Source organism: Tasmannia lanceolata, unplaced genomic scaffold (genome assembly GCF_043159265.1).
Source record: "Tasmannia lanceolata isolate RefF3 unplaced genomic scaffold, GAP_Taslan_0.1 ptg000037l, whole genome shotgun sequence".
Taxonomy (NCBI): Eukaryota; Viridiplantae; Streptophyta; class Magnoliopsida; order Canellales; family Winteraceae; genus Tasmannia; species Tasmannia lanceolata.
The window spans coordinates 22,213,486-22,238,551 of NW_027518714.1; the positions used below are offsets into that span (position 1 = coordinate 22,213,486).

The 25,066-nt window shown below is 41.6% G+C and overlaps 2 protein-coding genes across 6 annotated transcripts; both read right to left on the reverse strand.

Moving 5' to 3' along the window:
• Positions 1-408: 408 nt before the first annotated feature.
• LOC143862238 (disease resistance protein RGA2-like) lies at positions 409-18,015 on the reverse strand. Of its 5 annotated transcripts, none has more exons than XM_077373247.1 (6): positions 14,049-18,015; positions 2,971-3,066; positions 2,131-2,227; positions 1,408-1,517; positions 1,084-1,193; positions 409-719 (listed from the first exon to the last, which is right to left on the reverse strand). In XM_077373247.1, exon 1 carries the CDS (start codon positions 17,876-17,878, stop codon positions 14,066-14,068), a length of 3,813 nt encoding a protein of 1,270 aa, XP_077229362.1. In that variant the 5' UTR covers positions 17,879-18,015; the 3' UTR covers positions 409-719; positions 1,084-1,193; positions 1,408-1,517; positions 2,131-2,227; positions 2,971-3,066; positions 14,049-14,065. The 5 variants fall into 5 exon arrangements, with proteins under 5 accessions (XP_077229362.1, XP_077229359.1, XP_077229360.1 ...); XM_077373244.1 differs by having other exon boundaries at positions 1,293-1,517; XM_077373245.1 differs by lacking the exon at positions 2,131-2,227.
• A 5,822-nt stretch (positions 18,016-23,837) lies between these two features.
• Positions 23,838-24,263, reverse strand: LOC143861317 (uncharacterized). The gene has a single exon (XM_077372255.1). It carries the CDS (start codon positions 24,261-24,263, stop codon positions 23,838-23,840), a length of 426 nt encoding a protein of 141 aa, XP_077228370.1.
• Between the last annotated feature and the right edge of the window lie 803 nt (positions 24,264-25,066).

The window sequence follows — 25,066 nt, forward strand, 5'->3', positions numbered from 1 at the left end:
CTACGGTTTTTTCCATATGCATACATCACATTTCCCTACAGAATATTAAAAACATCCGTAGGGAAAAATGTGTTTTTCCCTACAAAATTTCAAAAAAAATCCAGAGGGACAAAGGCTTGTCCCTACAGAATTTCAAAATAATCCGTAGGGAAATGTTCTTTTCCCTACAGAATTTTAAAAAAAGTCATAGGGATAGCTTTTCCCTTGGGAATTTAAAAATAATCCATAGGGAAAATGTGCTTTTCCCTACTGAATCTCAAAATAATCCGTAGGATAGCCTTTTCAATTTTTTTAATCCATTAAATATCAATTCTTTGTGACCTAGTGGACCTGTACATTCACACACATTATATGTAACATCAAAATTTCCACAGTTATAACATCCATTTCCCCCAAAATATACAAATATATAAAACCTTAACTATTTTAATTGAATATTTTTAAAATTTCAAGAATTCATTAACAAAAGTCTCGATACTATTCCCTCAACTGAACTTGTCAAAACACAGCATTGTTAAACATCCATCATCTAATGATTTATATAACACCATCTTCATCATGTCATCATCATCTTCTCGATCCTCATCATCTCCTCGATCCTCATCATCAATTACTTCAGAACTCCATGTGATTTTCAGTTGCGAATGTTGGACTCTTCTTTGAGATGGATGGTTGTGCAGACACTGAACCTCTTTAGGAGCAACGGTATGTGACATATCCTGCCAAACAAAAAGTTAAAAAGAACGAAGTTCTTAGCCGTTGCTCCGCAAAAATTATATATACAAGAATACACAACATACATTACGCTTTCAGAATGAATGATCTTCAGAATGAATGATACGGAAACAACTACAACATATAGTAGAAACAATGCATATGTTGCACATTTATACACCCACAAGAAACACAAGTAATATTAAAAACATCAATGGCCATATTTACAAAAGACACATTGGGTAGATTATATATTTTGTTTTATGTAATGCAAGAGTCAAGAAATAGGTTCATTCAATTCATCTCCCTTATATATCACATCAAGAAATAGGCTCATTCAATCCAAATATCCCATATTGATGATGATACCTTGACTTGCCAGCTAAGAAGGGAAACTATGTGCTGGTCCACTAAGTCCAATTATCGCATCAGTCATTGAAGGAGAGACTAAAACTTGACCTTGCTGATCTTGTGCACACCTATAAATGAACATTGCAAACTAATACATGTATTAGCTTTCATTTAATGACCTGTGTAACAGCTAAGCTTCATAAATGGAAAGATTACGAGATCCATACCCAAAAACAAATTTTGACTTCAACAAGATTGCATTTGCAATCATTAGATGCACTTCATTTCTTACATGCACACCCATGGAGGAGCTATTATCTGAATATTCCATCGCATAGTCACCTTGACAAGAGACAATATTCATGATTCTGATGTCTTTGCAATTTGAGGCACAAAGAATCCCTTGCGGTCACTATTTTCCCTTTGGTAGGCCTTTAAGGAGGATGTGGTACCTACATAAATTGTCTCCATTAGAGTATGAGTGATGTTTTTTTTTCTGACACCAATTATCGCAAGAAGACCATGTCTACATTTTACCTGTCAACTCAGAGAAGCGAGAAACGAAGTAAACAATTCTTGTACAAGCCTAACAAAACAAGCAAGACAGACCATGCATATCCAGAGTGTACACAGGGACCTATCAAAGAGGATAAGGCTGATAAATTGGTTCAAATGTGGCTATCATTCTTCTCACTATGAAAGATTATCATGCTTGCAACAAAGCAATCGTGTAATTAAATCTTAGAGAGTGTGATATCACCTATTAAGTGCTAGTTCATCATTGAGACAATTTGACACCACGGTGTCCAGATGGACAAAAAAAATAGGGGAGTGATAAATCGACTCCCCAAATTGATAAATCGACTCCCCATGTGTCTTTCTCTCTCCTCTAGGTTAGAGAGAGAAAGAGGAGAGAGATAGACACATGGGGAGTCGATTCATCCATTTGGGGAGTCAATTTATCACTGCCCAAAAAATAATGTTTATGAGTTTGACCACTCGAACTTTAATTAAATGAAGAAATTGGAATTTGATAAGAATCTTGAACTGCCAATTGGAGAGTACCTTGGCACAGCTAGTGCATGGACCGTCACACTATATCCACGTTAAATGACTCCCATGACCCAACAACAATGGAGACACGGTACAGTCTGTATAGCGTCTAAGACAATAACAATTCAGCTAGAAATAGGAAATGATAGCAAGCATGTTACATAGCTTTCAAAAAGTGTAATTGCAAGAACAAAATCATCTAGAGTGCAGTAGAATAACTACATATAATTAAATAAAATTAGAAGACATTATATCATGGACTATAAATGGAGGAATGTGAAGTACCAGAGTGAATAGATTCAGTTATATTAGAAACAGATGTCCGTCAGAGGAGCTCTTAGCTTAAAAAATATATTCAAGCATTATAATAGTAACATAATTCATATCACCTTCTAGTATGAGGATTACCCAAGAAATAAATATGTAATGAAACAAGGAACTTCACCTTTTATTTTTTTCTGAAAAGGCTGACATTTTGGTGCCACTTTTACTAACACAAACCTAAACCTCATGAACTTGACATATTCTAGTAGAAAGCATTATGAGGGTCAAGAAAAATGAAAGAGAAGAATAATTGTGAAAACATTGTTCGGATCACACGGATCATTCATATGCCACAGCCGGTGACATGGCATTGTGAATGTTCTAAACACTATTAAGAGGCATTGTGAACTATATCAAACAGAGATGCAGAATTGATGCCATCAACAATGTAAAAAATACCAGTTAACTGAAAAGTAATAAGAGCTGTATGCTGTGGCTGTATAGTTCTCATTATTGGCTAATAGTATGATGAATGTCAAATAAACCATGATCAAACCTGATGCAGTTCCAAAGGCTTTCATGTTTTACCTGTTGAGAAAGAAGATGGAGGGCCTGAACCCTCTTGGAACCATCCGCCAGACTTGCTAGGAAATTGGCCTTCCAAGGAAAAAAATCATTGAAAACCTGCAAAATGACACATACATATAATAAGATAAAAAGATTTAAGTTGTAAATGAAACCTCATCAGTGACCAAAAGGATAAGTGAATCAAAATTACAATTAATTTTCTGTCAGCAACGGAAAATTAATTTCAGAAAACTCAAATTTCAAAATCAAATTTGAAGTTATTATGAGCAAAATATCTAAAAGATGGATAAAGTATTTAGACTCATAAAGTTCCCAGGGCAGTCATGCATTAAAAACGGTAATCATCTCCCCAACAATCCAACAAATGAGGGGCTAACGTCAAGTTGAAGTTCATCATTACGAGACAAAATAGAATTATAAGCGCATCACCTGTATGTTTTATGACAGTCTACTTGGATGGTTAGGATCATCCATGTATGGTATGTCCTGCTAGGTAGAATCTGAATCAACCGAAGGTAGCACTCATTATGTTACGTTGGTCATGCCTTACCTTGTATACTTGATCCCAAGTGTCCGTCAAGTTCCATATTGGAGTATTAGTCGGACCTACCAAATGTCCACATAGTCCAGCAAGAGGGACCCACCATGGCCAGATAGGTGCGTAAAAGATCAAAAGCCTTAGACAGGTCTTATTTCCCAGCTTTGATAGCTTATTAAAAACAAGGAAGAAAGAATTTTACTACACTAGTTGCTCCCACTCCTAATTAATTTTGATCATTTAGTTATCACTCTAAAGTGATCCACATACAGGGATATGTATTGTCACCTAGACAAAAAGGAATTTATCATATATGTGAATTAGCACCCCCTACACACCCCAATTAGCTCCCTGCTAAGCAGTACATACATGCTCTATGTTATCTAAAGTTCCATGTGACCAACTTACTATTGCTCATCATTAGCTGCAAGCCGGCATACTGAGAAAGACCCAGTTAATTCCATCTTTTAGATGCGCGTTATGCACAATCATTTACATACACATCAACCAAACTCAGAACCCGAATAACAATTCTGAAGTCATAAGAATCAAAGATGATCTTTCCTGATCGGATGCATAGGCCACACATGAAAAGAGAGAGGAATACCATAACAGATTTTAGAAGTATATAGTGGGGCTAATCCCTAAGTAAGACATGGGTGTTCCATGAAAAGGGAAGCAAAACTAAGATACAATTCTAACATTTTGATGCAAAACTCCATTGTTATGATACAATTGTCTAAAATGAGATCACAGAGTGAATAAAACCTATCATATTCAAAATGGTCCGTATCAATGGCAAGAAATGCATGTAGATAATGACTATGTTTTTTGGTCACCAAAGGATATCTCCTCAGCTCAAAGTTAGTTACCATTGAAAACACCAAAAAATGACAAAAAGAGTAGCAAAAACAGAGTTCAATGGGTTTTACAAAAAGCCTCTTTGTATTTGCCATCAAGTGTTGACCATAGCAATGAAAATAGAAACTTAAGAAAGAAAGACAAAGCATGAAGGAAAACCATAAGCATTGATTACAGCAACACAAATAAAAGAGGAAGTACAGAAATAGTCAATGACACACCTGAAACCATAAAACTTTAAAGATGAGGAAAAGAAAATCCAGAGAGGAATTCCTTAACTACGCTAAAATTTCGATCTCTTGCAGCCAAATGCAGAGGAGTATCATCATGTTTTCCCATCAACTGCTTCACCATCTTCTTCTGGTGGGAATTTGGCACCCTTGGTGGTGTCTCCATAAGACCCAATTGCAGAAAAATCTCCTTTAACTAGTTTTCCTTCCTATCTCAACGTCTGTTCCACTAAAAACCAAAGTCCAGAAGCAGTCTAAACACCCCATTTAATGTTCAAGGGATATCCACCATGATCAATATTTTCATAGTGTTAACTTACCAACTTCTCCAAAAGCTTAAGCTATTGGAGAAAGGCGTTATTTATCTTTTATACTTAAACACTCCCCTGCACGTGTGGCCCACCTGGCAAACACATGGCACATGTGGTCCCACCTTGGGCCGACCATCGCATGTGGAATTTTGCTATCCGGGAGGTTTGAACTCGAGACCTTTGGCTCTGATACCATGTTCACTACCGTTACTCCGAAAGCTTAAGGAGCTGATGGAGAAGGTGTTATTTAATCTTTTATACTTTAACACATAGGAAGAAAATAAAAAGACATACCTCGGATTATCCAAGTAAAACCCTAGGGTCTAAGTCCAAAATCCTTCTTATGCAACCCCAAGAAAAGAAAAAGGCAAAAACTAGGATTGAATAACATTCCTAGCATCCAAATTAAAATATAAAATTGATTCAAAAAACCATTAGCAAATGAGCATGTGGGTTATGGGCACTAAAAGAATATTCAAAAAGGTAAAAAAAAAAAGAAAAAAAAAGGCCATGATCATTCACCTGGGCCTTAAATTTAGGGTTGTACGATTGTCTCTACACATCAGTAGTAGAGTGGCAAAAGAAACCCTAGAAACCCATTTTGTTGTTCAGGAAACAAAATCGCAATGAAAAGGAAACAAATATGTGATTAATCTACACTATTCAGGATGCAAAGACATGATTAATTTCAAAATCGCAACGAAAAGGAGAAAGTAACGAACAGAAATCTACGAAATGCGCGAGAATCAGTGAATCACCGACTTTACTTAAAATAATGTCAATGTATTTACCTACGGAAATTTTTTAAGTAGCCGTAGGCAAAACTCGGTATTTCCCTACAGAAAAATACTGATACATGTAGGGAAACGAGTACCGTAGGCATATCGCTCAGGATTTCCCTACGAATTTTGTAGTAATTTCTTTAGGTAGACACTATATCCCTACGGATAAAACTAACACCTGTAGGGATATGATGTATTTTCCTATTGATGTAAAATCGGTAGGGAAAAGGTGAATTTTTCCCAACTGACATAACTAAAGTCAGTAGAGGAAGCCCCAGATTTATTGTAGTGATTCTACTTCCTTTTGCACCACAACTGAATGGGGCATGTAGCCTCTGCGAGTCACAGTAATTCCATACATCGTCTAAGACGAGTAGAAATCTCTTGCAACTCAATAGTTCCTTGAGGCTAACTTGAAGTGGATAGATTTCATTACTTCCTTGCGGTTAACATGAAGTGGATCGATTTCGTTACTTCCTTGAGACTAACGTGAAGTTGCTTTTTGAGTTTGCTAGGCAGAGAATACTATTGGTTACTTAAGTTTCAATAGTTATAGAGTACAAAGGAGACATTTTTTTTTTTGGGTTCATTTAGAAAGTACTATCAGTCTAGGACTAGAAAGTTAGTTATGGTGTAGACATTAGAAGAAGCTTTTTGTACAAGGACTCTCCACATAATTCATGGTAAGCTTTCAATGGAATAGTTCATGATTATTCCTTTCAGTTGAATCTTTTATTCACAAACAATTCATGATTGCTAATTTTAATGGATCTTTTTTATTGCTTCTATGAAAAAGCAGTTCATGATTTTAGAATTCTTTATTTATTGGGAAATTTTTATAAGAATTTCTAAAATTTTCTATCTCTCTACTTCATTGTTCCAATTAAAGTTTTTTGGGTGGGTAAGCTGGGGTTTGGGGGACCCCTACCAGGGAATTTATGAAAGAAAAGTATTATAATTGTATATAATTCTCTCCTGATCTAGGACATTATGGCATTCTTTCTGGAGTTTGCTTAGAGGGGAATAATTAGTGAAACAACGAAGGCGACTTTCATTGCCCTAATCCCGAAGAAAGAGGGTGTTATTGGGGTAAAAGACTTCCGTCCAATCAGCTTGCTGCACAGTGTTCCCAAGATAGTTGCTAAATTGTTAGCACAAAGAGTGAAAAATTATATGGGGGAGATCATTTCATAGTTTCAGGGAGCCTTTGTTGATTCCAGGTAGATCCTTGATGGTGTTTTAATAGCTAATGAACTTATTGATTCGGCAAAGAGAAGTGGCCATCCAGGTCTCCTTTTCAAGATTGACATAGAAAAAGCGTACGACCATGTCGATAGGGATATTCTCGATTTCATTCAAGACAAAATGGGCTTTGGATCATCATGGAGGAGTTGGGTCAGAGCATTGATCTTTGAAAATTTGTTCTAGGTCATCATCAATGGTTCAGCGAAGGGCTTTTTTAAAGCATCAAGGGGGATTCGGCAGGGGGATCCACTGGCTTCCTATTCGTTCATCATGGTAGTGGAGGCACTCAGTTTATTGTTGACAAGGGCTAACAGGACGGGCCTTATTAGGGGGTTTCGAGTCGGATCGTTGGAGGAAGAGATAACGCATCTTCAATTTGCAGATGATACACTGATTTCCCTTCAATACACTCCCCAGGCTATTTCTAATGTTATGACAATTCTGAGGTGGTTTGAGGTAGCATCCGGTCTAAGAATAAACTTAGGCAAAAGCATACTTCTGGGCATCAATCTCGACCATCAAGAAGTGCGGCGGTTGGCAGGATTGATTGGATGTAAAGCTGAATCCTTTCTGATCTCCTACTTGGGTCTACCTCTAGGATTTGACATCCCATCGGCCTCCCAATGGGATCCTGTAGTAGAAAGAATTGAAAGCAAATTGGCTACTTGGAAGAAAAGATATATCTCTTTTTGGGGAAAGATTACATTAATCAAAGCAGCCCTCTCTAATTTACCTGTATATTTCATGTTCTTGTACAAGATACCTGTTAAGGTGGCACTGGGAATTGAGTGACTACAAAGAGGTTTTTTATGGGATGGAGATGGTCCATCGAAAAAGGTAAGGCACCTAATCAACTGGGACAAAGTAACACAGTCAAAGACAAACGGGGGCCTGGGTAATGGAAAGATTAGACTACGCAATAAATCTTTGATTGGCAAGTGGCTCTGGAGATATGGCAAAGAGAAAACTGATCTATGGCATCGGGTGGCAGGCTTAAAATACGGGTTTGAATGGGGGGATTGGAGTTTCAAAAAACCTACGAGTGGTAAAGGTTCAAGTGCTTGGTAATACATTTGCTCTGTTAAAGAGGATTTTGATCGGTCAATCCGTTATAAAGTTGGATCGGGTACCAATGTAAGGTTCTAGTTGGACCTGTGGCGTGGTCAATCAAAATTCTGCTTGGAATTTCCCGGGCTATTTAGACTTGCTTCGAATCAAGAAGCAACTGTAGCGGATTACTTGGTAAGAGAAGGACAAGGTGGAAGAGTGGGATATTCGCTTGCGTCGAGATCTCAAAGATGATGAAATTCAGGAATTCTAGAGACTACTTCTTAGCCTGGAAGGAACCTACTGCTCGCAACATCAAGAGGATGAAAGAATTTGGATCCCCTCTCCAAGTGGGGACTTCTCTGCTAAGTCTTTCTTCTTTTTGTTAAATGAAGGTCATCCGTCCCCGCCAAAACGAATTTGGAAGTCACTAGCCCCACCAAGGGTAGTAGCTTTTGGATGGTCATTGACCCACAGGAAGATAAACGCATGTGATTTTCTCAAGAGAAGACATTTTAGTATGGCTAGCATGTGTGTCCTATGTCACCAAAGCGAAGAGACCCTGGACCATCTAATGCTGCATTGTCCGTATGCTTATCATATTTGGACTAAAGCGATCGCAACTTTTGGGGTCTCCTGGGTCTTCCCTTAGTCGTTCTGCTCCCTCCTCTCTGGATGGCGCTCTGGACCTTTTGGAGAAATGGGAAGATGTCTCTGAACAACAGCTCCATATGCCACAGTCTGGAACATCTGGAAAGAGCGCAATAAACGTATCTTTCAAGAAAAAAGTAGAACGGTGACCCGTGTAGCATCGGATGCTAAAGTGGAAATGATTTCATGGACAAAAACCAAGAAACAGACTCCTTATGTAATGGGTGACCTTATAAGAAATTGGTGGTCAATAATCTAGGACAGAACTATTCGCTCCAAGCCCAAACCAAAGTGGTCATGCCCACCACCGGGATGGATGAAATTAAACTTCGATGGTAGCTCTAAGGGCAATCCTAGAAGAGTAGGGATCGGAGGAGTTATTAGGAATTCTTCGGGCGGAGTAGTTATGTCCAATTCAGGGCCATGCGGAATATGTGACTCAAATGAGGCTGAGATTAGAGCTTTACTCTTTGGTCTACAATGGGCATCCAAACATGACCAGCGCCCGCTCATCATTGAAGGCGATTCCTCAAATGTGGTTGCTTGGGCCTCCGAATCTTCAAAAGGCCCTTGGAGGCTACAAGAGTTTGTGGAGGAAATATTGGATTTAATGCGAGTGCTCAACCCCCAACTTGAGCACCGAAGACGAACAACAAATGAAATGGCTGACACTTTGGATAAAGCGGGGGCAGAACGGGAGGGTTTGGAAATTATTTCATCGCTTTAATGTAAACTTCTTTCATAAGAAGGATACATGTATCCTTTCTCCCGTAAGAAGGTGTTGGTAATCTACCGGTCCTGTCCGAGATATCCAATATTTGTACAAGTAGGCTGGGACCACTGGTCCCGATTGCATTCCAAATATTAATGAAATTATCGCTTTTCAAAAACAAATTCTCTCCTGATCTATCAATGGATGCAATATGAAGAAGTTGGAGGGGATGATGGGGAGAGGGATGTTCACCCCCATGGGCAGCACATTTTTGACACATATATGGTTGCAGCATTGGTGTCTCTTCATACATAAAAAAAATCTTCCAATTCATGTTGTGTTTACTTTTGATTTACATCAGTTATACATTAATCATGACTACTAGATATGCATGTTCCTAATAACTGTTTGAAGTTCCAGCAATCATGTTTTCATATTGGGCTCTGGAGGATTGGCATGAATCAAATGGGATTAATTTTTTTACATTAGGGCTGAGATCAATAGACAAATATGAAAAAGGAACGATCAGTCCCTTCCAATGAAGCTTAATTTTTATATTTTGTCATGTAAGATGAACTCTATTTATGAATATGAATGGATCATGCTATAATCCTCGTTCCAAAAGGTAAATTATAGTTAGAACCCAAGGTTCTGATTCTAATAGTTGCAGAAATAACAAAATGCAACAGAGATATTCCTGTTGCGTAAGTCAAAGAGTCATTCCCGTGAACCAAAAAGGAGAAGACAGTATGGGCATTTGGAGGTTTGAATAAAGGAATATTTCCTTCTTTATGAAAATTGTCTGGTCCCTGCTTCAAGGAAATTTAATCTAGACTGGATATGGAGGTACTATGATGGAAGAAAGACAATTTTCTCCAGATGTTGCAAGATGAGTTGACATTATTGGATAGGGTGGTTGATAGTTCAGGATCAAGAAAAATCCAAAACAACCTTGCATGTGATTTTACAAAAGCAAATTGGTCATTGGACTGAAATCCATATATAGAACCTTAATATGGATGCCAATGAAATGAACTCTTCCCAACCAAATTGGCTTGAGAACATGTTCACTCTATAGAAACTATCTAATATAGGATTGATTTTATATGAAAGGAAATAATAAGCTTATTCTAACATAATATTATTTCATAAATAGGCCCCCAAAAGGAAATTCTTTACAAAGAAGAAGTAAAAGGTTAACATTTTGTTGTTGTCTACTATATTGTATTAATTCTGAATCCATAAACCACAGTCCCCCATTTATCTTTTTCTGTACAAGAAATTGTGGATATAGTCTTTCAAATCACATTTAGTCCCAATTGAGACTTTTGACTAATCTCGGTGAATGGATAAAGGCATCCAAAAATGAAGGAGAAGGGGAAACAATGGAAACAGGCAGGGATCATTCTTTCTTTTTTTGGGCGTGGGTAAGCTAGGATATAACCTCCAACTTCTTTATCATTCTTTATTTGGTAGGCCTAAACAAAATAAGTAGATGATAATTTGAAAGAAATTGGAGCAAGTTTAAGGCAATAAAAAGTTGCAACTAAGAAAGGTCCAATGAAGCATTTTAAGTTAACATGTGTGTGTGTGTCTCTCTTTCTTATTTAACAAAAAAGAAGTCAATATGCCAATGTGTTTGCGTGTCTTTGTTTTAAAATTTTCTTATATAGCAAATGAATTCAATGCGTGTGCGCACGTGTGAGAAAGAGGGAGAGATAGAGACAGAGGTACAGGCAAGTTGGAAAATTAATTCAATGTTTGTGCTAAGTTCTAATAGAAGTTGGCGTAATAAATGCAAAAGAGAAACCTTTAGATACCACTCCATCTTCTTATAAGCATATGGAATGTAACTATTTGCAAATCAAATCACCAATAAAAAAGATACAAAGAAATGATAACAAGGAACGACCACTGAATAGAAAGCTTAACAAAAATCCATGGCGGCTTGTTTGACATTGATAAATTGAACTGTGCACAGATCTTAGTTACACACATTGATCAAATTCTTAAACACAGACAGTTCTTTCCTTCTGGAGAAATTGAAACTAATTGAAAAAGGAGAAGAGAGAAAAATAAAACAAATACTGCCCCAAGGGAAAAAGCCAATAAAGGAAAAGAAAAGGAAGTCACATAAGAACCAAAGCAGCCTGAACAGTGCTTAAATTCAACGATGGATACTCGGTAAATTCATCCCAGTTCGATTCTTTATGTTACAAAAAAGGTAACAATTTATTGTACACTACTAGGTAAGTAAATTTGAAAATAAATTGAAGAAAAATGTAAGAACCACTCTACTAGCATCATATCAACTAATGTCTGATTTGATTTTAGAGAAGAAAAATTCAACCCAGACATACAACAAAGAAAAACATTTAACCTACTTTGAACCATGTAAGACAGAATTTTGTATGGGCATCTTGAATTTCTTTGAGTAGATGTTTTTTCCAGCATCATGTTGTTCCATCCTAATCTATAGAGCTAGAACAAAGGGCATTCTACTAGCATCACATCAACTAATTTGGAATTTGATTTTAGATAAAATTATCTCAACCTAGACAGACCAACAAAGAAGGCATCTAAACTTCCTGCTCGGGGTTCCACCTAACCCCAGCTTACACATAAAAAAAGAATCTAAACCTGCTTTGAACAATGTAAAACATGATTTTGTTTCGGAACTGTTGGGAATGTTGCCTTGTTTCCCACGGCAACGATGGGAAAGTTGCCATATTCCCACTGTGCATGGGAAGGCAAAAGGCAAGAAGCGAATTAGATTTGTTTTAGGTGTTTAATAAAACCTATACAAGAGAGGGTTTTCTCTAGTGAGGAAAAATAAGAGGTGTCTCGGCTGCTTCTTGGGATAGAGAGAGTGAGGAGAGAGAGAAAGAGAAGGGAAGAGAGAGAGATAAAGGGAGAAGAAGAAGAATAGAGGGTTTTCTATTTGGGTTTTGGGTTTCTCTTGGTGTTTTCTCTTGGGTTTCTCTCGGTGTACGGTCTTGGGTTTGAGAGCAAGGAAAGGGTTGCGGCTTTGTGGGTTTGTGATTAATTCATTGTAATACTTGTATATTGTTTTTCTCATAGTGGAAGATCGTGTTCTCGCCCGTGGAGTAGGCTTGGCCGAACCACGTAAATCTCGGTGTTCATCTTGTGGCTTGCTTGTACTTATTTTACTTTCCATTTAATTTGTGCACGATCGGATCGGATTTGCCCGGCGGATTTTCTCAACAGGAACTATAACTTCTTTGAGTAGAGATGTGTTTGCCATTATCATGGTGTTCCATAATAAGCTAAGAAACTAGAATAGAGAGTTTTCAAATTTTGGTTTTTGTTTACTGACTGTAAGTAAAAGAAGTATGCATCTTATCAATGCATTTATTTTTTAATCTGTTTTGAGGTTCTTAAGCATTACTAATTTGAATGTTAGGAGTAAAAGAGGTGTAAATGGAAAAGGCTTCTAATATACACAATACCAAAATGCATGAACAATAATTGTATATGTCGGGATCAAGAAATAGCCAAGCCTAATACCCCTAAACATTAGCAGATGGAAGTTGTCTATGGTGACTGATTTAGCACCTCCTAATGCATAAGTGAAACTAACTTAATTAGGAGTAGGACATATAACCTAAACTTGTGGAGATTGAAATATTTTCTTCTTTCAAAATTCAATGCAATGAAATGTATCTCTTTTCTCAGAAAATCAGAAATAGAAATAAAGAAAATTAGAAATAAAGAAAATTAGAAATAATGAGCCCATACAATGTAATGGGCTTAAAATCCCAATAAAATGTGTCTGTGTGTGTGAGATGAAAAATTAACAGAGTTTTGATTCTCAGTTCTAACAGAAGTTGGTATAATAAATTTAAGAGGGAAATCTTTAGAGTTTAGACACGATTTCATCTTCTTATATGTATAGGGAATGTAATCAATTGCAAATGAAATCATGAATCAAATAAAAAGGAAGAAGATTTGAAGAGTAGAATGCCTAAAATTTCAGCTACAAGATCAATTGATATGAATGATACCAAGAAATAATGACATGGAACAACCAATGAGTAGTAAGGACAATAAAAATCCACGGTGGCTGGTTTGACTTTGATCAAATTCTCAAGTAATGTATACATATACAAATATTTTTTTTTCTTTAACAAACACTCCACCAAGGAACAAAAATCAAAGGGTCCAAAACGGAGCATAAATTCAATGAAGCATATAAGGTAAATTCATCCTAGTTAGGGTTCCTTTTGTCTCAAACAAGTCATAATCTACTGTACATTAGGCAAGTCTAGGACAAAATTTTTTGAGTTATGATGAAAAAATTAAAGAAATGATTGGATTGGGGAGAAGAAAGTGGTGTAAGTTTCTAGTTATCTTTTCTTTTAATTTTCATGGATGCGTGTCCTTTTTTTTATGAACCTGAAATTCCAGTAAAATTAACTGTTTCCTTTGTTCTGAAAGAAAGTGAAAGAGAGAAAATGAGAAAGTGGAAGGAGATATTGTGAAATTGAGGTTTACTATTCTTTAAAATAAATAATGGAGTGAAATCTGTTCATATGATTAATAAAAGCCAAGAGCCCTAATTTGGGATTGAGCCTCTATCTCAATGGTTAAGGCTTTTTCATCAACCTGGAGGTCGGAGGTTCAATCCTATCTCACATAACAAAAAAATAAAACAGAAGTCAAGAGGAGAGAGTTGTGTACCTTCTCCATAGTAGTCTTCAAAGCCTCGAGCCATTTATCAATATTTTGGGGATGTGTGAGATATTGGGCCAATATTGGCCTCCGTCCTTTTGACACTGTTTCTCTAGTTCGGGACAACGAAAAATTCGTAATTCCTGAAGCGTGGTGGGCAGCCCATCCTCCGGCAAGGAAAGGAGTTGAGGACAATAACGAATGGCCAATCTTTCGAGGGAGGTGAGGTTCTTCAACATCCCCTTGGGCAGGGATTTCAGATTATCACACGAATTGATACTGAGGATTTTAAGTGTGGGGGGCAGTAGCATGCTTGGAAAGAATTCGAGTCGAGAAATATCCAAGTGTTGGAGGGATGTAAGGTTTTTAGAAAAGATCTCACCATGATCAACTGAGAGATTTGTAAGCATGTCGAGCATTCCCTCTGGAAACTGCTGCAATAGAGGGCACTTCTTAATTGTCATTGTACGGAGGCCGATGATATTTGGCAATGACTCTAGTTGTGGACAGTTACGAATACATAATTGTTCGAGGGAGGTCAAGTTATTACTCATCCCCTTGGATAGGGACTTGAGATTAGGACAGTCCCAGATCCAGAGAGATGTAAGCGTGGTGGGTAGCTCCTCCTCGCCAGCCAATGACTCCAATTGCGGACAATTTTTAATTACCAAGACTTTGAGGGATGTAAGGTTGTTGAAAATCCCCTTGGACATGGATTTGAGATTAGAACATGAGAATATCCTAAGGGCTTGAAGAGTGATGGGCAGTTCCTCCTCTGGCAAGAATGGACATTGAGTAACCAAGTTCAGATGGTGGAGGGAGCTCAGTTTTCCTAGCCCCCTTGTAGGCATACACTTGAGGCTATCACAACCGTTGGATATCTCGAGAGATCTAAGCGTGATGGGAAGGCCCTCCTTGTCGTCTCCCAATGACTCGAGTTTAGGACACCAATAAATTTTTAAATAGTGGAGAGAAGGAAGGTCATGCAACCCGACCTCCTTTGGCCAAGACACCAACTCATTACATTCAGTGACATGCAATATTTCAAGTGCGGTTAAGGGTTGAAGAAATCCAGGGGGTAAGGATATCAAGCCTTTAATAGAGCAAATTTGTAATGACTTTAGAGTAGTGAGGCAAGGAACCGAGGCCAATACCATCTCATTGCAGTATCCTAATTCCAAATTATTAATGGATGGGAGGTGGGGAAATCTCTGCAGCTTAGTACAATTTGATATTTTTAGTGTACCAAGGCATGGCATGTCCCCTTCCCTTGCTCCACACCATTCCTCCAAATTCGGCATGTTTATCAGCTCTAACTCCTCCAATGATGGAAAACCCTCAATAACCTTATTGGACCCACCAATAAACTCACCTTCAATATGTTTCAATCCATCCATTCCATTAATCTCGAGCTTCTTGAGGAAAGGTAGCTGCCCAAGGCCTGGTAGCTGTTGGCAATTCAAACATCGAATGAGACTAACAGTGGTCAGATTCAGATTATCGTTCATCATCCACCATGGGAAACTAACACCACCATATGATATAATCTTTAGAGTTTTGAGGTTGGTATGAGGTTGAAGACCTTCAAGTACCTCCTCATCAACTGTAACATCTCGTGGATTATTATTGTTCCATTCCAACGTCAACTCATCAAGGTACTCTTTCTTCTTCAAATTGCCTTCCTTGCCTTCCTTCTCATCCATCACATTCTCTAAATTTGAAATGTGAATAGTTCCCCTCAACTCTGTCAAGTTCTTTAACTCCCTTATTCCACATCCACTTTCTTTGCCCACAACAAATATAGTCAACGTTTGAAGACTTATTAATTTCCCAAGTTCCGGCGGTGTACAAATGTGACATCCCTCTAGATCAAGATGGCGTAAGTTAATTAGGTTGCCGGTGCTCTTCGGTAACTCAACAAGTCGCTTGCAATAACATAGTTTTAGTGTTTGCAGATTATAGAGGCTAGTTGTCGATTCAGGCAAGGTTGCAATATCCGTAAAAGAGAGATCTAGGTACCTCAGATATTTTAAATCACCAATAGAATCCGGCAATTCTCTGATATAAGAACTACCCAAATCTAACACCCGTAAGCATCTCAACTTTAGAAAGAAATCATGAGCAACATGCTTAGTGAGTGTTTCGTACCTTGGCGGTAGCAGAAATGTGCGCAACCTATCAGATTCATGAAAGGACTCAAATATTCGTGAGTGTTCATCGCATTGCCATACTGATGCATGACGAACCTTTGCAGCCATATTCCAAGAGTCAACGCTATTTTTTATTCTGAAGTATTCGTCACCAGAAACAGATTGTGCAAGGTCATGAATTAAGTCATGCATCTTGTAGTGTGATCCGTAGGGCCGTTCAAAATATTGAAAGAAGGACCTCGACATCAAAACATCAAAATACTCGAAACCTATGTCTTCCAATCGCTTCTTTCTATCAGATTGGATAAATCCTTCTGCAGTCCAAAGTTGGATTAGAGTGTCCTTGTCAAATTCATAATCCTTTTCAAACAACGAGCAATACACAAAGCATTGTTTCAGACATGAAGGTAAGTGATCGTAGCTAAATTTTAGTATTGGAATAATATCATTTCTCATCTTTGATATTTCCCACATTTCACTTTCAAGGATATTCTTCCACTTGTTCTCATCGGTATTTGAACGTAAGAGACCTCCAAGAGCTTCTATTGCCAAAGGCAACCCATTGCACTTTCTCACTATCTCCTTTCCAATTGCTACTAAGTTTGGAGATACATCTGAGCTTCCCACTATGAATGCCCGTCGTGTAAACAAGGACCAACTGTCATCCTCATCTAAACAACCCAAACTATAGGCGGGAATTGTGCCCATGATTCTTGAAACCTCTGAACTTCGAGTAGTTATTATAATTCTACTTCCGTTTGCCCCAGAACTGAATGGGGACTGTAGCCTATCCCAGTCACTATGATTCTCATTCCATACATCATCTAAGACGAGTAGAAATCTCTTGCCACTCAATTCTTCCTTGAGGCTAACTTGAAGTGGATCGATTTCGTTAAGATCACAAGGTTTCTTTGTCGATGATTCCATAATTGCTTTTGTTATTCTACATATATCAAAATCTTCAGAGACGCAGACCCATCCTCGAACTGGAAAATGATCTCCCACCCTTTCATCATTGTAAATAAACTGGGCGAGAATTGTCTTTCCGAGGCCCCCAATGCCAACAATCGGAATAACAGATATATCCTTGGATGATGATGATGATGATGATGATGCGGATTCATCCAGTAGCAATTTGACTATCTTCTCTTTATCGTTATCCCGGCCGAATATATTTGATTCGTTTATTAAGGAGCTAGTCAGCGATTGCCTTTTTATTTCACGCCGCCTCCCTCCATCTCCTTGTTTGAGATGAAGGTCATGCCTCTCCTTTGCAATTCTATCCAGTCTCTCCTGAATTTCCTTCATCTTCTGTACTATCGTCTTATCTCGAGACAAAAATGGGATGGAATTAAAAAGAGCAGAACAGAAGTTGTATACCTGATGCTTCCTCTTTCTGAATTGATTTCTGCCTTCCAATTTTAATCGGAGAACTTGGGTTTCAAACTCTTCCACTACATCATCCGCGTCATATGCAACATCCTTAAGCTTTCGAAGCCAATCTTTAACTTCATTACTAGTTACTTGCTGTTCTTCAGCATCTTGAAGCACAGCTTGAATTGTGGATAATGTGCTGGAAAGGTTTTTGATCTCCTCATCAATACCCCACAGTAATTTAATCTCTTTTATGGATTCCTCCAATTTGCCAACGATTGCATCAACAAGAGGGGATAGTAAGTAATCCACCATACCTTCTTCTAGTATTGGAGAGACAAACTAACAAATCGTACTTCAAAAAAAAAGCAAGATAACGCCTCTGGGTTTTTTAAGAACAGAGAGCCTCGTGCAGTGGGGGAAAACAAGTAATGAATCATTATTTTACTCCTGTTCAATATGACCCACAGAGAGCATCACACATTAAAAGCATGGTTTCTATTTATAACAAAGTTTACACGGAAAGGTTAAATTCACCCCCTTCTCTGTATAAATTCAACCCGTATTTTTCAAAATGGACGGTGCAGCCCTCCGATCTAAAGAGGGACTCACATTGTGAAAAGTTTTAAAGATCGGACGGTTGGGATCATCCTGTGGAGATGATTTTTGGGGCACAACCTATTTACGTGTGGCCCATCAAATGGACGGTTTGGATAATCCTATGGTGTACATAGAAGGGGGTGAATTTATCACCGCCCGGAAAGAAAAGTAAGTCGATTGTGACGCAAGACCATAAAGAAAAAGATGCAATAATTAGTCTGTGAGATGATTTGAAACGTTTGCTCGAATGACCTTGCTCTGGATCTCCTCAAAAGTCATACAAATCTTTCCATCTTCACATCACATAGACGGTCAAAAAATAGCAAGGCCCATCAAATGGATGGATCGGATTAGTTAATAATGGGACACATATTCCCAATCATATTGTTAGACCTGGCAAGCGGACAGGTTGGGTCGGGTTACCCACGGGTCATGCGGGTGCGGGTCATACGGGTTGGGTCAAAAAATGACCCGCATATGTACGGATCAGCAATTAGGTGACCCGCACCCATTGCAGGTGGGTTGGGTCAACCTGCGGGTAACCCGAAATTTTTTAAATCCTGTATTTTTTTTGGTAAAAATCCCAGTATTGCCAATTCCATGAAATTAGGGGTGCAACTAGGGTCGATTTTTCGAATTCGGGTTGAGCTTTTACTTTAAAATCGGGTCGGGTTCGAGTTGATTCCTATTCAGTTTTTAGCAAAAGCTCAACCCGACCCAACCCAAGTTGCACCCCTGATGAAATGGATTGCTCAGATTAGTTAATGATCGGACCCATATTGCCAACCATATTGCTAAAATATGCCATTAATGGGATCATACTAGTCGTCCATCTCAAATCGATAGTATTGCACCAGTGGGGAGATTTTTACTAATCAAATGGGGCCAATTCAAGTACTCGTTAATGTCATTGTTCCATGTGGCCGACAAGCAGCATCAAACAATAGCACCCTCTTTAAGAAAAGCAATAATTCATCTACCCCATTGGCCCATTCACGTGCTCAAGCCAACGAGCACCCCATATTAGAAAAAATCAAAGATGGAGGGTGTTAGGCCTAAAATTGGTAACAGATACGGCAGTGGCGTAAGAGCTGATCTGGCGAGCTCAAGGAGCTGAGCTGAAGGAACTGAAGTCCTGCACAAGAGCGCACGAGGTCAGAAGACCAACCCGGAGTCGCCCTCCGGACGAGCTCTTCGACACTCAAGTCAGTATGAGCAGAAGTGCAGAGCCAAAACTTTAAGAGTGATGGTTCAGAAGTTTATTACCCCTGTTATGACCCTTGAAAGGCCTTTTATAGAGGGGGGCTAGGGTGGTTGGATTACCTACCCCAGGACAGGTGTCGGCCCTTCTGTGGGTTTAGGTTTACCTGCTCTTGGCAGATTTACCAGACTACCCCTGGGCAGGTGTCGAGTTCGTGGTGGGCCCCTCTGGGGCCACGTGTCGACAGCTCATTAGTTGTTGTTTTTCATACCCCATCAGTTGCCCCCTAGTTCTCCAAGTCATTATAGTGATTTGGGGAAGTGCGATGAGTTATGTTCCTGGACGGTAGAGCAAGCCGGTGTTCGGGATGGCTCGATGAAATGGAGTAAGAGGTTCGGCTGGAACTGACCGGGCAAGCCGTTTGTCCGGCCTGGGACGGCCAGAAGTTGAAGTGTAAGATCTGTCCGGCCAAGCCGTCTGTCCGACCTAGGACGGGCAGAAGTTGAAGTGTAAAATCTGTCCGGCCAAGCCGTCTGTCCGGCCTGTGACGGCAAGAGGTTGAAGTGTAAAATCTGTCCGGCCTGTGACGGCCAGAAGTTGAAGTGTAAAATCTGTCCGGCCAAGCCGTCTGTCCGGCCTGTGACGGCCAGAGGTTGAAGTGTAAAATCTGTTCGGCCAAGCCGTCTGTCCGACCTGTGACGGACACATTTTTGTCGTTTAGCGAATGCGTCATATTCTAGTCGGCTTGGGACGGACACATTTTTGTCGTCTAGCGAAAGCATCATATTCTGGCCGGCTTGGGACGGACACATTTTTGTCATCTAGCGAATGCGTCATATTCTGGCCGGCTTGGGACGGACACATTTTTGTCGTCTAGCGAATGCGTCATATTCTGGCCGGCTTGGGACGGACACATTTTTGTCGTGTAGCGAATGCGTCATATTCTGCCGCCTCGGGACGGACACATTTTTGTCATCTAGCGAATGCGTCATATCTGGCCGGCTTGGGACGAACACATTTTTGTCATCTGGCCAGCTTGGGACGGACACATTTTTATCATCTGGCCGGCTTGGGACGAACACATTTTTGTCATCTGGCCGGCTTGGGACGGACACATTTTTATCATCTGGCCGGCTTGGGACGAACACATTTTTGTTGTATAGCGAATGCGTCATATTCTGGCCGGCTCGGGACGGACACATTTTTGTCATCTAGCGAATGTGTCATATTCTGGCCGGCTTGGGACGTACACATTTTTGTTGTCTAGCGCATGCGTCATATTCTGGCCGGCTTGAGACGGACACATTTTTGTCGTCTCGTGAATGCGTCATATTCTGGCCGGCTTGGGAGGGACACATTTTTGTCGTCTAGCGAATACGTCATATTCTGGCCCGCTTGAGACGGACACATTTTTGTCATCTAACGAATGCGTCATATTCTGGTTGGCTTGGGACGGACATATTTTCTAGACGGGCACAATCACTTAGAAGGTATCCCGAACTCAAGCACTTCATTGGCCAACCCTTAACCCCTTGGAGATTTTTCCCGCGTCCATATCGTACGCGCGTAGTCTGTACGCGCGCATTTACTCATGCCCTTGCCTCGAAGTGTGTGCCCTTCATTAATGAGGGACACGTGGCATCATCTGGTTCACAAATGCGAACCGCCTTCAGTCTCAAGGCTATAAAATGAGGTTTTCACCTTTCATATTTTCACTTTTGCTTTCACTTTTCACTCTGCCTTCTCAGCCTGTTCCGCTCTGCTAGCCCGTGGTTGTAGTCGTCCGCAAGCTTAGGAGCCTTTCCCTTCAGGCCAGTAATCTTCTTTTTAGCGCGTATCTATTTGATTTCTCTTTCAGCGTTCTTTATGTCCGGTAGTGCTTCAAGTTCTGAGTCCGGTTCTAGGTCCTCTTCGGGGGAGTCCGCATCTTCTAGTAGCTCAGGGTCTAGTTCGTCGGAGAGGACCCATGCTAATCCGACCAGGATTCTCGGCCCGCAAATGGCGAGTTCTGATGTTAGCGTAGAGGTCGTAGATAGTGGGGACGAGGTGATTTCGATCTGAATACCACCCCGCCTCCAACGAATAGTTACTTCCGGGCAGAGGTGAGTGCGGGTAGTGATGCTGCCGAGGCGTCCACCACATTCCTTCCGGGCCAGGCCGTCGAGGTCACTGCTAGGGCTCGGATGGACGCCGATCCTAAATATAATATCCAGGCTCTTTACGAAGAGAATATCCTTGATGAGTCCAGGGGACAGTAGAGATAGGTATTGTATTCCCCAAAGGTTCAGGCTGAGGGCCGCGATAGAGGGAGATAGGGCCTGCAACGACAGTACCGACGTCTGTATATATGATGAGTCGTTAAGAGCCGGGCTCAGGTTCCCTTTGCATCCATTCTTCGCCACAGTCCTTCAATATTACGGCCTGGCTCCGGCTCAGGTCGCGCCGAACTCATGGAGGACGCTGGTCGGGTTCATATACCTTGTCCAGGGTCGGCTCCAAAGGAGCTTATCCATACCGCTGTTTTAGATGTGTGCGCACCTGAAGAGGCATAAGGATGGAGGTTGGATTTACATCAGCCAACGCCCTGAGGTGAAAATGATTACTGGCATTCCATCCTCCATAAACCTATGGAAGAACAGGTTCTTCTATGTCGAGGACGACGAGCCCACTGAGCCCTGACTGGTTCCATTGAAGTGGGACACCCCGATACACTCGCGTTGAGCCGCAAGCCGCTCTTGGAAGGCGAGGATAAGAGAACGTTTGCTCTAGTCTGCGAGGAGTTGCATCGGGAGGGTCTGATTCATTGTGCGGACTTTTCTAAGGAAGAGGTCCTGGTCGGGCTCGGCATGAGTACTGCGACCTCGGCACGTATGTTGCTAGTCTTGCTTTTGGGCTCCTCTTTTCTTTCTTTGTCTCTGACCGGTTTTTATTTGTCCTGTTGAAGTTCAGAAATGCAGACGAAGTCAAAGCTGGAGAAGGTGAGGCAGGGGGCCTTTGGTAGGGGCCAGGGCCAGAAGAGGAAAGGCCCCGAGATTTCAAGTCCCGCGCCGACTAAGGACGCTCCGCCCCCCAAGGGCAAGCCCACAGTGAAGTTGGTCGGCTCCTACAGCCGGGGAGCGGGGACCTCTAAGTCAGGGGAGCAGCTACCGGAGCCTGTCCCACCCCCGCGAGGTCCGGGGACATCGTCTTCCGGCCTAACTGGGCCGTTCAGAAGAGCGACACCGGCCTGGGTGACAGTCGGGTGGTGGCTATGGAGATCATTACCAAAGGCCTACTGAACCAGGACCAGCTCCGGGTTTTGGACGAGCCTCCAGATGCGGCCGATGAGGCCATTTTCTCCTCGCTTTATCAGATCAGATTGTATTATCACGACTTCCACGAGAAGAGTCGGAAGTTCTCTGCCGCGATCACTCAGTCCGAGGAGGAGAACGACAAGCTGATGCAAGAGGTTGCCGAGCTCCATAGGTCCATCAGGGATAGGGACGAGGAGATAAAGAGGCTCAAGGCAGAGATGGCCGCCCAGAAACAAAAGGCCACCGAAGCCCTCAATGCACAGAGGGAGAGAGCCCGGAAGAGGCAGATAAGGGCCGTGGCAGAGGGCGAGTAGAAGAAAGAGGACGAACTCATCAGTTTGTCCACCGAATCTCACAAGTTGGGATTCATGGATTGCCTTGAGCAGGTCAAGGGATCCAACCCGAATGTTGCTCTGACGGGCATCGTCCTACCCGATCTACCGGTGGGCAGGGATGATGACGAGCAGGACGCCCCTGCAGCAGCTGATGCCCCAGGGGGTGGGGGTCACGGGGTGTCTTGAGCTTACCACTCTTCCCCTGGCATCGTTTCAAAATTCTCTTTGTAGTGGTCCTTGGAGACCCAACTTTTTGTAATGACCCTTGAGGCCCAACTTTTTATGAATAGAAGTTACATTTTGCTGTCTACTGTTTCTGCTTGTGTGCCTTTGACTAGTATCGATTAACTCAACACTGTGTGCCTTTGACTAGTATCAATTAACCCAACACTGTGTGCCTTTGCCCGGGCCCGTTCTCGACCAGGAGTGCGCTCCCGGTCTTTGTGGAGACGAGCCGGGGCGAACCAAGCAGCGAGTACCCAAGTTTTAGTGAACTGGGTTTCTGAGACGGTTTGGTTTTTCTGCCCGGGCCCGTTCCCGACCAAGAGTACGCTCCCGGTCTTTGTGGAGACGAGCCGGGCGAGCCAAGCAGCGAGTACCCAAGTTTTAGTGAACTGGGTTTCTGAGACGGTTTGGTTTTTCTGCCCGGGCCCGTTCCTGACCAGGAGTGCGCTCCCGGTCTTTGTGGAGACAAGCCGGGGCGAACCAAGCAGCGAGTACCCGAGTTTTAGTGAACTGGGTTTCTGAGACGGAGTGTTCGGAGATTTACAAAGAAACAGTATCATCTTTATCATTCACATTCGAGCGTACTCACAACGGCATTGGCTTTTGCACCAAGTGGCCAGCTATTGATAGTATTTTCGGAGGTTCTTTGAGTTCCAAGCGTGGGGTAGTTGGTGCTCCCCAAGTGTCTCCAGCTTGTAACTCCCCGGGCGAATTATCTCTTTCACTCGGTACGGCCCCTCCCAGGTCGGGGAGAGTTTGCCTACCTTCTTCAGTTGTGAGATAGCAGCCTTTCTCAGGACTAAGTCTCCTGCTCGAAATTCTCTTGGGCGTATCTTCAGGTCGTGATAGTGGGACACTTTCTGTTTGTAGGCCGCGACCCTGATTCGAGATTCTTCTCGGGCTTCCTCTAGCAAGTCGAGGTTTGCGCGGAGCCCATCTCCATTGATCTGCTCATTGAAGTTGATGACTCTGGGAGATGGGACGCCAACATCGACGGGTATTACTGCCTCAGTTCCAAAAGATAAGTTGAATGGCGATTCCCCCATAGCAGTGCGCGGGGTGGTACGATACTCCCAGAGGACATGATAAAGTTCATCTGTCCATCGGCCTGCCTTTTCGTCCAGCCTCTTTTTTATTCCCTGGAGTAGGATTCTGTTCGTTACTTCGATCTGCCCATTCGTCTGAGGGTGTGCCACTGAAGTGAATCTCTGTTCGATCTTCAAGTCAGAGCAGAAATTTCGAAAGTTCCGGTAATCAAACTGTCTGCCATTGTCCGTTATCAAGACGCGGGGTATCCCGAATATGCAAACGACTGACTTCCAGAAGAAGGTCTGCACGTTTTGCTCCGGGATCTGGGCCAGAGGTTCAGCCTCCACCCACTTGGCAAAATAGTCAATGGCTACCACGACGAACTCACATCTCCCGGAGGCTGGCGGAAAGGGGCCCAAGATGTCCATCCCCCATATTGCGAAAGGGAGCGGGCTGATGATCAGGGCCATGGACACAGCAGGTTGATGGATGGTGGGAGAGAACTTTTGGCATCTCTCGCACCTTTTGACCAGGTCCAGAGCGTCTTGCCTCAAGGTTGGCCAGTACAGGCCTCTCAGCAATACTTTCATGGCCAGGGCCTTGCCCCCCAGGTGTTCCCCGCAAATTCCTTCGTGCGTCTCTTGCAAAGCGTATGCGGCGTTGCTTGGCTGGAGGCACTTTAGGTATGGAAGGGTGTACGGTCTTTTGTACAGGCTCTCACCATCGAGGAAAAACCGGGCTGCTCTCTATATCACTTTGCGGGCTTCCTTCTTGGCTTCAGGAAGCTTTCCGCTACGTAGGTACTCAATGATTTCGTCCA

Coding starts and splice junctions, on each gene's coding strand:
- LOC143862238 (XM_077373245.1), bottom strand. CDS start 17,878: ATGGTGGATTACTTACTATCCCCTCTTGTTGATGCAATCGTTGGCAAA.
- LOC143861317 (XM_077372255.1), bottom strand. CDS start 24,263: ATGGGGGAATCGCCATTCAACTTATCTTTTGGAACTGAGGCAGTAATA.